The 13,171-nt window shown below is 41.6% G+C and overlaps 1 protein-coding gene across 1 annotated transcript in view; it reads right to left on the bottom strand.

The window, feature by feature from the left end:
* The window catches only part of DNAI1 (dynein axonemal intermediate chain 1), a 148,085-nt gene that overhangs the window by 128,028 nt on the left and 6,886 nt on the right, over positions 1 to 13,171 (bottom strand). Inside the window, exons 2-6 of the mRNA XM_071580462.1 lie at positions 7,268 to 7,327; positions 5,368 to 5,463; positions 4,101 to 4,181; positions 2,151 to 2,277; positions 709 to 788 (exon numbers count right to left, since the gene is read on the bottom strand). Of these exons, the coding sequence (XP_071436563.1) occupies positions 709 to 788; positions 2,151 to 2,277; positions 4,101 to 4,181; positions 5,368 to 5,463; positions 7,268 to 7,327 (444 nt within the window). The remainder of the gene's footprint in view (positions 1 to 708; positions 789 to 2,150; positions 2,278 to 4,100; positions 4,182 to 5,367; positions 5,464 to 7,267; positions 7,328 to 13,171) is intronic.

The raw sequence follows: 13,171 nt of genomic DNA, 5'->3' as shown, positions 1-13,171 counted from the left end.
GGAAAGAGTCTGTCATTGAAGATTCAGTATTTAAGATGCAAAATAGGAGACTTAGAGCAATCAGAGCAAAAAGATTCTGAAATGGTATCTAAATCGGAATAGAAATCCAGGAACTGAAGTTGCTTTAAAACAAAACCTGACATGAGAGAGATAACAGCACAGCTGCCTTCAGTACAACAGACCCAGGAACCAGAAGATTCTGTCAGAGTCCCACTGCCCTGTGTTTTTATTTCCTTGCTAGACAGTGAGCTTCATCTGAAGCTTGTCTGAATTTGATTCCAGGGCCTGACACTGTGTAGAAAAGAACAAACTCCTCAAAGACTACTTTTTTTTTCCTATGAGCCAACTGCCTTTAAATCAGTCCACTGTTTATTGCATTTAGTTGTGCCTGCTGCTTTCACCTCTTCATACTTTGTTTTTCACCAACAGACATTCTGTCCAGGAAGATTCCAGTAAATTGCACTGTATCTTGATATAATATCTGGATAAAGACAGATCTGATGTGATCCCCCTACACAACTTCTGCAGTTGAAAAATGGCAGCAGGACCCTGGCTGTTCTCTGCAGGTTCTCACCTACGGCAGAGACATCTCAGACATAAAAGAATCAATCACAGAAGCTTCTCAGCAAAGCCATTTTATGATAACACAAATTCAAACCTAATACTAAAAATAAAATGGACATCTCTCAGCTGACTGTGGAGAATTACCTCAGTATCTCCTGTGTGCTCTTTATCTTTTGTCTCTGCCTCTTCAGATGTTTCAACAGAAGTCTCAACAGGAGCCTTTTCTGATGACAGAAAGAATAAATGAATAAGCTCAGAATAATAGGACATATTTCTCCATCTTCTGCAGATCCTTTATCCTCAGAAGCATTAATATACAGATACACCCTGTCCTAGTGCTGTCTCATTAGACAACACAGTAACAAATCCCCAATTTGGAGAGTGATTGTTTGCTCAAAGTCACAAAAGGTGACAATATTTTCACTGGAATGAAACTGCAGTACTTCTGTCTGGACTGAAATAAAAAAAATATTTTAACTGAGAGCAAACTTCTGTAATCCACTTCTGATCTGAGTGGCAGGTTTCTGGGTATCCCTTCAGCTCTCTCCTCTAAAAATGTCTGTAATTATGTATAACTGATAAGAATGTTTTCAAGAGAAGTTATAACATGGTTGTTCTTGTTTATATGGATAAAAATGAGTATAGTAGTCTTGTTAGAGAATGATGAATGTCTACAGTCTAATCACAGCCTTGACTCTGCAGTCATGCATGAAGCTACTTGAAACTAGTTGGTTTGGGATGTACAGAAAGCACTGCCAACAACAATCCATAATTTCATGGCACTGAAGATCCTGTCAAACACTTTGCTCTACTTCAAACCATCATCCACATTTTGTTAAATGTAAAATAAAGGAGACACTGACCCTCAGAAGTAAGAACTATTCTCAGGAGCTTGTCCAGTGTTATCATTGTGCCTGACAGTTACCATCATGAAAGGACACTCTTTGTGACTCAACTTCTCCTTTCACAAACAGCAGAAATACAACAAAATCACAAGGCACTACAACTTTTCCTACTGAAAATTCAAACCTAGAAGTCTTTACTAACAACAGAGTTTTTCAGTCCCTGATTAGCATATCTTTTTGACTGAACACCTAACAATGGCAATTCTAACTCAGATCAAAGGTCCAGCTAGGTCAGTGTCTCATACTGCACACTGTCTGAAGGAAGATGTTTTGATGAGAATTTAAGAACTGGTCAAGTACAGGGTAGTTTCCTGAATGACCACCAAGCTTCTAAACATTCCTGCCTTAATACTTTAAATCATGGCTGAAACTTACACAGCAGGCTAAGTAGTTTAGATATATATGACCAACTAATGGTAATGGAAGACATTTAAAAGTCACTAAATAAATTTGAAAATGCCAGTGTTTTTCTTCAAAATGGCCCAAAAATCATGCACCATTTTCTACACCGCAGCAAACATCTGGCTGACTGTTTTCTCTGATTCAAATTCCCAACAGCAGTGCAAGACAAATGAGGAGCTGCTTAACTCAAAGGTAAGGAAGCATGATCATTCCCTCATGTTGAATAAGTGGCATCAGTGCCCATCTGAAAATTATTGTGTTTTCAGATAACAAACCTACCTGCTTCAATGTTCGATCTGATACTTTGGCGTCTGCCTTCATCTGAATCTTTGGGTACCATGTTTCCATTCAAAGAGAAGTGAATGGCTGTTTGATCCATGTAGTCTACTAGCTTGTATCCTCCTTCCTACAGAAAGGAAAAATCCAACAAAATCACAGAACCACAAAATGGTTTAGGTTGGAAAGGACCTTAAGGATCATCCAGTGAAGAGCAACCTTCCTGCCCTAGGCAGAGACACCTTTCATTAGATCAAGTTGCTCAAAGCCCAACTGAACCTGGCTTTGAATGCTCCCAGGGTTGAGGAACCCACAGTTTCTCTGTGCAACCTGTTTCAGTGCCTCACCATCTTCACAGAAAAGAACAGCTTAATCAGATAATTTAGACTTTGAGCTGCACTTGAAAGCAATCAGAAGGCACTGCAGACCACAGATACTCCAATAGTTTCTTCTTAAAAATACTGCTTACTGTACCAATCACAGGATAGCACTGAGCCCACTTCAGCCATTGTGGAGGATTGGAAGATATGGATCACTGATCACCTGTATATACACCATAAACATGGAAAATTTCAGCTCCAAATAGAAGAGAAGGTGACCTTATTTGCTTCCACAAGACTGATTTCCTTTCTCTGGTGATCTCATGTAATGTTTAGTCAAACAAGTACAGTAGCACAGAGATAAGACAGACTCAGGAATATTTTACTTGGTTGTCTGCTCCCTGAGGTGCTGGTTTTTAATTTCCTTCACAGTAAGTACTGTGGGGTTGTGTTTTGGATCTGTGCTGGAAACAGTGTTGATAACAGAGGGATGTTTCAGTTATTGCTGAGCAGTGCTCATGTAGAGTCAAGGCCTTTTCTGCTCCCCACTCCACCAGCGAGGAGGCTGGAGGGGCACAAGGGGTTGGGAGGGGACACAGACAGGACAGTTGACCCCAACTGACCACAGGGATATAACACATCTTATGGTGTCATGCTTAGCTTGGGGGGAAGAAGAAGGAAGGGGGGACATTTGGAGTGATTGCATTTGTCTTCCCAAGTAAAAATTAAGCAACATTGGGAGCTCTGCTTCCTGAGGATTGCTGAACACCCTCCTGCCCATGGAAATGGTGAATGAATTCCTTGTTTTGCCTTGCATAGTTTTTGCATCCCCCATTAAACTGTGTTCATCTCAACCCAAGAGTTTTCTCACTTTTACTCCTCAAATTCTCTCCCCTGTTCCACCAGAGGACAGGGAGTGAATGGCTGTGTGGGGCCAGCTGGGATTAAACCACAATACCTGCCTAAAGCTGGGGATAACCCAAAGCCAGAGTTGGAGGAGCTGTCCTCACACCCTTTCTTTCAGGGTGTGCAATCCTTCCAGGGGAGAGTGGGAGGCAAAGCCATCATTCCACTCTTCCCTTTTGGCAGCACACAAGAGAGAAGGCTGCTCCAGGGTGATGCAGCACCTGCCCCACACACGTCACTGTGAAGGTGTCACTCTTGGGTGTTTCCTGGCTACCTGATGCACCCTCCCATGCTCACTCCTAGTCATCATGAATAAAGCCCATCAGCAATTTCACAAAACACCTTTCTGAGCTCTCCTGGAATTCAAACAGCTGAATCTTTATGTGTGGACACTGAGGCATAACTGTCCTGCAGACTGAGAAAAGCATTGCCTTTTGTCCTCTAACCACCACAGAATGGGAAAAGTTACCACCTGAGATTAGCTGCATTAATTACATTCACTGTCAGATCTTGTTCTGTAATCATCATATCTTACTCCTAAAAAAATGCATCAATGCTTTTTGACTTTTACACTCTGCAAAAATCATTTAGGAACCATTGGCAGTAAATATGTAACAAGATGAAGCCACATTAACAGAAAATTTACCTGGTTATAAATTAAAGGAAAATGAAAAGCAATTAGTTGTAAAAAATCTCATACTGGTTTGGCAGCTCTTGCCACACTTACTTTAAAGCTGAATCTGACAATATTCTGGGGAGCATGGGGATTATCAGCTGTCAAGGTGCGTGTAAATTCCTGCTTTAATTCCTTTGGAATGGAAACAAAATAGCATTGTAAATAAAACCACATATTAATACAACACACAGCAACAAAAATCACAGTGTTCCTGCTCAGTTCTATGATGTTCAGTTCACTTCAGATACCCCATGTGCAGCTGATGCCTCCACACAACAATGCTTGGGGTCAAGCTGGCTCAGAGTGGAATCCAGAACAGTCACCCTGTTTCACAAAATCACAGAATACAGAATCGACTGGGTTGGAAAAGACCTCCCAGATCATCAAGTCCAACCCCTGGTCCAACTCCAGTCCCTTTACCAGATCATGGCACTCAGTGCCACATCCAACTCACTTTAAAAACCTCCAGGGATGGGGAATCCACCCCCTCTCTGGGCAGCCCATTCCAATGCCTGAGCACTCTCTCTGCAAAGAATTTTTTTCTGATCTCCAACTTCAATTTCCCTGGCAGAGCTTGAGCCCGTGCCCCCTTGTCCTATTGCTGAGTGCCTGGGAGAAGAGACCAACCCCCACCTGGCTAGAACTTCCTACCATAGCATTTCAATAGGCTTTCTTGATGGTAGTTCTTACCTAAGATATGGCAGTACTTGAAAAATGCTAGATGCATTCTGTAGGGCAAGACAGATAACTTGTGTCTTAAAGCTTACAGTGTCCAAAAATAAACAATAATCTCAGTAGCAGTTTCAGGATTGACCACTATGAACACAAACAATACTGCTGTTAACCACTTTTACAGCCTGAGTAGGGGGAAGTACATAAAATTTCCCTATGAGAGCTACTTGGAGGACACAGAGCAATGCTAGATTTTTACAAGGCAGTGAGAAGAGAGAAACAACTGCAGTTAGAAGGGTGACTGACTGCAACTGTAGGACACGTCCCTGTCCTGTGTGTCATGCACAGGCATCTGAAAAGCTCGGGGTTGGCTTTGGGGTTCTCCTTAACTGAGGGCAGAGCCAGCCCTGTTTGCCCTTTTGGATCAGCTCCAGGCAGTTACACTGTCCTAAGCCCAGGACTGGGCTTCAAAGCACATTCTCTCTGTTTTCCTGCTGAAAACCATTTCAGTGTGTCCTGCAGGTGCTGTACTTCAGCAAGTACTGGAGTTTTACTCTTGCAGAATTTCCTCCCAAACTCATGGGTAGGCTGCAGCTTGTGGAGTTTTGTACAGATCTCATGACAATATAGGCACTGTTTTACTCACAGCTTCAGTCAGCTCCAGTTGATCCGGGGATTTGACAAGAACCCTTGCTGCCAAGTCTCCTAGCCCATCTCCCACTTCAGTGGAGGCATCTTCATCCTTGCACAGGAATGGCAAGCTCATTAGCACAACAAGACTGTGACTGTTTTGCACCCTCCCAAAGCAGCACTTCTTCAGGCATGGAGCAAGGAAGTAAAAACAACACCCTCCTCCCCATCCCTGCTTCGAGCAGAGCAGAGAAACACAAAAGGCAGGACAAAATCTGAAGACTTTTGAATGGCTACACTTGCCAGCAAGAGTTCAGTGGAGTGGGAGAGCTGCTGTCTGAAGGTAACTCCTGCCCTGTAATAAAACTGGAGTAACTCTAGTGACAAAACTTCAATAATTCCACCTCAATCTCAGTTCAAAAGTTAGCAATTCTTTCTCTTTTGACACTATAATATCTGGAAGACCTAAACTTAAAAGGGTCTCAAGAGCACAAGTCAAGGACCTGCAATTACTCCTGATGTGTTATTCTATAAGCTATTCCTAGGGAAAAATGTTCAAAATACAAAGCTGCAGGGATGTGCCTCCCAGAGGAATGTTAACCAATTTCTTGTAAAGGCCAATGTATCTGCATTCTCCTAAAACAGCCTGCTGCTCTCCTTGGGCTAGCCTTGGGTTGATGTCATCATATGATACCATTAAAAGGAAAATGAATCACTGCAGGAATGAATTTCAATTAATTTTCCCTACAGAAAAAAAGTGTCAGAACACAAAGATGCTGATTAAAGTGCTTAACTGCTCCAGGCAAAATTTCTCCCTCAGTTCAAAATGTATAATGGGTTGCTTTAAAATAAATCAATAATTGTTTTAAATACAGTTCTCTCAGGTCAGCTAAACCTCATAGCCTTACAGAGCTGTGGATGACTCTAAGGCCTGAGAGGCTGGTTGGAGGCACAGAGACTGGACCCAGCAAAGCTTTGCTATCTGCAGAGCACCACAGAGGTAAAAATAACAATGTTGACAAAATGTGCAGTGGCACAAAGTAGCAGACAATTCTGTATGTGCCAGGCGTCCAGGCACAGTCACAGCCTGCAGACTTACTGTTCTTTCCCCAAGGGAGCTGAAATGAGCAAGCTGTGAGGAAGCTCAGGCACACAAGATACACGAGACCTGATGGCAGAACAGTTGTTTGTGATTTAATGCTCCCCACATGAACACCTGGCTTCAGGATGTTTATCATTTTCCCTACTTTTTATCGAATCAAACAAAAAGTATTGTGGGTTTAACATTTTATATATGATTTTCATTTAGAAGTAAATTACTTTTCATTTTTAAAGGGTCAAAAGAGGAATATTCAGCAAGACTGGGATTTTTCCCAGGAAAGTTAGGAGCTGTTTATCAAGGCATGTAGACTGTCCTTCCATCCATGACAATGGAGCTAAATAAGAGGAAGGCAGATTAAATCAGGGTATTCTAAGCATTATTTGCCCAACAGTAAAATCATTATCATGAGACTTTCAGTCAAAAAAAGTTGAACAAAGAGAAAGTGCTATTTTCTCTAATGCTTGTATTTGTATGTAAGTGAATATGGATTGCATTGTGAATTTTCTAACCTGAGCAGGCAGTTTTCTCACTGTCTGAGTTAGTTTATGTTTTAGAATTTACCACCCAAACATTTTACTTTAATATTTTCACATTGCATTTTACCTAAATTGTGCCTTTGTTTTAGCTGACATTTTCATTCTAACTTGGTAGTGTAATTTCCTTCTCAGTGGAAAACAAGAGCAACTCCTTACTGCTAAGTCAACTGGTATTTTACCAATTCCACAAAAAAGCGCCATTGTTCAGACTGAACAATCTATTTTGCACCTCACACCTAAAGAGGGGAAAAACAATTTTCAGGCATTGTGGGTCTTACCCGTTTTTTAGATCCAGCTTTAGCTTGCTTTGCCTTTCCTCCTGGAGATCCACTGACGCCCTGAAGGGAGAACAGATCCAATGTAAACTTTCAAAGCACATTTTTTCCCAGTTTAACCACAGCAGACTGAAAGTTTGATGTGCTTATGAACGTTTGCTCCAATGGTATGTTTTAGAAGCTGAATATACCAGCGTTCTGTCTATAAATTAACTGAATGACAGACAGCCTTGTTCATAACACAGGACAGCAGTTTATCAGCATGAATAAATGCAGGCTCTGTGCTGGCCACTGCCTGTCTGTGACACACCCAAATGTCACACACAGGGTTCTAGTGCCTCACTCAAACACTCCAAAACGCTGCCCTTGCACCAGGTGCTTGCATGGCACTGTGATCATGAAGTCAGCAGATCCACAAACACAAAGCCATGGGTGCTAGATAAAACCATGGAAAACATGGATGAACAGCTGGGAAATTAACCACTAACAACCTCCCTGTGCACATCAAAGTACAACAAATTTGTTATGACAGGCTCTAAGAAAAACACTTATACAGTTGTTTACAGGGAACTTTATCGAGGGAGACTGCCCAGAGTTTAAGGAATTACAGAAGGACATCAGTGACAAAGCTCTGGGAAAATTTAAGAGAAAATGGGAGAGGAAATGAAGAGGATCCTCTTAAGCAGATGCTGAGGGACAGACAGGACTAAAAATTCAGAAGGCAGAAAGAGAGATGTGATATATCAAACAAAGGAGACAATATTAGAACAGTTTCAGGATGAATCCCAAATCACATTTGGTGATACGGATGAGAAAAGCAGAGAAGTTACTTGGAAGAAAATGTTTGACTTTGTGACAGGAAAGAAAGGGCTACTACAGGACAGGGAAGAGAAATGAAGGGGTGGGAGAGTGAGCTCCCATGGGCTGATTGATTTTCTTCAGAAGAACATTGAAGTGTGACTTTCAGCTCAGATCAAAGGTCCACCTAGCCAAGGATCTCTCACCAACAGGATTCAAAAGCAGATTCTCTCCAGGATGGCCTGTCAGTTTGCCACAGGGGCTTGAACCAGAAATACTACCCTTTGTACTTCATATCAGTGAACATTTTCCCCCACAAATTTATTCAGTCATTTTGGAATCCATGCACATTTTTAGCACACACAACTTCCACAGCAAGGACTTCTGTGGTACAACTACATAGTAATGCAAAGAACCACTGCTTGCTTTTTAAGGCTGCCTCTTGTTGGTCTCCTCTGGTTCTTCTGGAAAGTCCAGCTTAAATCACAGTATCTGTTCCTTATCCTTTTTTCCTTCTGTCTTATGAACACTTTCAAGAGCACAACCCTCTACAGAGATTCCACCCCCTTCATTATGAAATTAAATATTCACTTCCACCACTACTTCCTATGTATTGAACGACTAAGAAGCCATAATGACTTTGCCCCATATCCCCAGGCATTGTTTCTCAAGCCCCATTACTTGATAAAGCAAGACAATAAGGATTCAGAACAGAAATATTTTCAGAGGAGAACAAACTGCAGCAAAGATGTGAGGCTGTGTCTCTCTTGGTGTTATTTTTCTTTGTATAAGCTAAGAAACATAAAACTGCTGTTACCAACAAGGCATTAGGGATTATTTTCATTCCAGAAGACACATATTAAAAGCCATGAAAAATGAGCAGACCAATAAATTCTATGCTTAGAAAATGTGCCTCACTTTGAAATACAAATTGTTATGACACAGGTGGAGAAAATAAAGATATAACATTTCCTCTATAATCCCACAGTGAGCTGGTAGTGGAGCAGAGAGTCCAAAAGCTCCCATGTCACAGTCACTACTGAGACCACTGGATCATGTCCCATCTCCCCTGAGGGATTGCTTGGCAATGAGCAACAGAACATCCTGTGTAACAAGGACCATGAGCATGTGACAAGGACCATGCTACGTGCGAATTAGATGTGACTTAAACAGATTTGCAGAGCAGAATTTTATTCAGATCCAAGCCAAAATCAGATTCTTAATTTTAAATATGAAATAAAGGCTGTTCACTATTGCCCATTGTAAATGAGCCTATGAAAGCATTTATCCAGCAGCAAAGGCATTGACAAGGAAATCTGAGGGTAATTGGCTTTGGCAGTTGCACAGGTTTCAATTAACATAATCCAAGGAGCCACCTGTGAATAAGTAACTGTAACTGTATTAAAATCCAAGAGACACTGAAGAAAAGCTGTGGTTATGAGTGCACTTGAAGGAAGCAGCACAAACCCTGACCTGCTTCTCACACCATAAAGGCTTTGTAGGGTAGAGCATGAACAATTTTCCTAATCAACCAGGGACCTGTGGCTAATTGTCTCTATTTCTTTTGTCTTTGCACAGTACTATCACGATTTTATGACTGTAACTTAATGCTATATAATCACAGAATCACAGATTATGGTGAGTTGGAAGGGACCCACAAGGACCATCGAGTCCAATCCTTAGCCCTGCACAGGACCATCCCCAGGAGTCACACCGTGTGCCTCAGAGCATTGCCCAAACACTCCTTGAACTCTGTCAGCCTTGGTGGTGTGACCACTGCCCCGAAGAGCCCGTTCAGTGCCCAACCACCCTCTGCGTGAAGAACTTACTTCTGACACCCGTCCTAAATCTCCCCTGACACAACTTCAGGCCATTCCCCTGGGTCCTGCCACTGGTCACCACAGAGAAAAGATCAGTGCCTGCCCCTCCTCTTCCCCTCATGAGGAAGTACAGCCTGGTATGACAGAGATTCCCTGAGGAGATCCAGGATATGGCAAAGAGGAGTACAGAGAGGGGATGACAAGAGATAGGACACATGCCTGAGATCAGAGACCCCACTGCTGTACTAAGCATCTCACCACTGGTCAGTTAGAGAAATGTAGATGTGCAGAGGGGAACTGAACAAAACTGGGCTCAGGGGTAGCAAAGAAAACAAAAAATAGTATATAGAATGCTTATAAAGCCTCATATCCAGTAACATCAGATGTAATGGGGAATACCAGACCAGTGAAGAAAGGGAAACATGTGAAAATATTTTAGCTGATATATAAAGGAAACTCCAAGTGGGTAAAGAAGAAACCAGAGAACCAGAAGAAGAGTGAACGCAATACCAGAAAAGAGGTAGAAACTGACAAGCTTGCATGCAACAACTTTAACTGCATTATCATTATTAATGCTTTCTTTCTTTCTCTTTCTTTCTTTCTTTCTTTCTTTCTTTCTTTCTTTCTTTCTTTCTTTCTTTCTTTCTTTCTTTCTTTCTTTCTTTCTTTCTTTCTTTCTTTCTTTCTTTCTTTCTTTCTTTCTTTCTTTCTTTCTTTCTTTCTTTCTTTCTTTCTTTCCTTTCTTTCTTTCCTTTCTTTCTTCCTTTCCTTTTTTTCTTCCTTTCCTTTTTTTCCTTCCTTCCACAGAAGTACTTCTTATTTTCTGTGTAGAATACATCTGGACCAACGATAATGTTTAAATTTAGATTCCAGCCACACTGACACAGAATTTTCAGTTTCATATACTTAAGATGTGCCTTCTCTTTGCCTGTAAACCAGATTTTGAGTGTAACAAACTACTTAAAAAAAACAGAACCAGGCTCTAGAAGTCTTAACTTTGACTGTACACACATGTTTTTAACCTTTATCAAAGGCCAGCTGAGAGTGCCACATCCAGTTCTGTATGACTGGGAGGGGGTGCTCAAGGGAGAGGTCTCATTGCATCAGTCAGTGGCACTTGCCCCCTTTTCCATTTGCCTCATTCCTATTTCCTACAAAGCCTCTCCTTCCTGACTGGCAGCTTGCTCTGGGGCTCCCTGCAACTAAGCAGAGCAATCCGCAGGAGCAGGGAGCAAACACATGACTGGCAGGACAGTTTTAAAATTACACTTGGCATTTCTGGTATTTTGAACTCAAGAAACTCCAACCACCCCTCCAACCTAACTGGTTATGCTTTAGAACCACCCTGTGGCCACGCAAATCCTCTGTGAAGTGCTGCAAAGCATGGACACAGTTAGCCCAGTCCAAAACTGGGCTAAAGCTGGATAGGAAGGTGGGATCCAGCACACAATCACCAGTGTGGGTCTGGGCTTTCTTTCATGTGTGCTCCACAAAGACAGGACAGCCATACCTGGAGCAGATGAGCACAGTTTGTCTGCAGATGGAGTAGAGTCTAAGGGGGTGTTGGTTCTTGGCTTATTCCAGGGTCCTTCAGAAAAACTTTGGTCTCTTGCCCAGGTAAAATACCCCTCACAGCACAGACCTACTTCAACAACAACAAAAGTTGAATTTCTTATTTCATAGAATCATAGAATGGATTGGGTTGGAAAAGACCTCCCAGATCATCAAGTCCAACCCTTGGTCCAACTCCAGTCCCTTTACCAGATCATGGCACTCAGTGCCACGGCCAATCTCAGTTTAAAATCTCCAGGGATGGGGAATCCACCCCCTCCCTGAGCAGCCCATTCTGATGCCTGAATTTGTTGGGTATTCTGGACTTCTGCCAATGAAGGTAAAGACTGTAATGCCTCTTGACTCAGTACTCTACACAGTCAGCACAAAAAGCAGAAGACATCCTTTGTGATGCAGGAATCATTCCTGGCACCACTGCCTACAGCGCAGAAGGTTCATTCCAAAGTACCTCAGACTTTTGAAACTCAGCTGAAAGGTGACACAAACATGAAGAAATGAGATGAGAAAGGACGAGATCCCAGTATTTTGGCAGTATTAGCAGTAGGCAACACTCATGAAAACTAGATCTGTTTAAAATTATTACAGGAAGCAAGTTGGCAAGCAAACATGGGGCAGTCAGGAACACAAAATCTTTTACACTCACTCCTAATTCAGATAATAGTACAAATAATACTGCCCTGCCACTTGCTGAAAAAGGCAGTCCTGACATCCTTTTTTATTGGTGTATTTGGTTTTGTGCTATTTCTTTTGCAAGCTCCTGCTCCCTTAAATCTTTCTGAAGTCAGCACATCATCCTTCATAACTTTCCTTAAAATCCTTCTCTGCCACATCAGCTGTAAAGAGTCCTCAGTAGCACCCACATAGTTTGTGTCCTGCCACCACAGCTCAGAATGATTGTTATTCCTTCCTCATTCTCCTTTTTACTGGATCAATACATTATCCATAAACTGCTATTAAGGTGTGATCCTTTTGCCCTAACAGCTCCTTCAAACATACTGCACAGAGTTTGTACAACAGGGAACAGGTCACAAACACCTCTGCAACACAGACAAAAATTAAACTGTAGCTGTGAATCAACATGATGATTCACTGGCAAGATGTTTACAACAATGACTGGCCTTCCTATGCATGTCTAAAATTCAAGCACATTATTGTTGTTACATTACCTACATACAGGGGGAAAAAACTTAACAGTCTAATATTAGCATCTCAAAGAGAAGCATTCAGAAGTTAGAAAATGTGAGAATTAAGGTTGCTGAGGCAACCTTTAATTCATCCCATTGGGCATAGTCGTTATGACACACATCTTAATTCCATAATGACACGCTTGGTTTTCCAGAAGTTTCCTGGCTCAGGTCTGTTCTCCCACGTTAAATTGCTCCTAGTACATTAGTTTGTGTTGTTCAACATCTGGAGTGAAGGTGGGCTTTTTATAGCTCATAACCAAGAACGTTTCAATCCAAACTGTTACATTTTAGCAAATTCTAGATAAATTAAAGATGGTCTTGCTACAGGAAAAAAAAAACAGTCTTCCTAAATCTTCCTAATAAGTGGTGCTGCTATCCCTGGCTTTAATAATAATATTAATTAACAAAAAAGAGGAGTGTGATAATCATGAGGAATATATATTAGGGAAAAAAAACTCAAAAAAACCAAAAACCAAAAAAAACCCCAAAACCAAAACAAAACAAAAAAAAAAAGGAGGCATTGTTGCTAA

The sequence above is a fragment of the Pithys albifrons genome, chromosome Z, assembly GCF_047495875.1.
Source record: "Pithys albifrons albifrons isolate INPA30051 chromosome Z, PitAlb_v1, whole genome shotgun sequence".
Taxonomy (NCBI): Eukaryota; Metazoa; Chordata; class Aves; order Passeriformes; family Thamnophilidae; genus Pithys; species Pithys albifrons.
The sequence above is the reverse complement of the archived record's forward strand: the minus strand, read 5'-3'. Positions and strand labels throughout refer to the sequence as shown.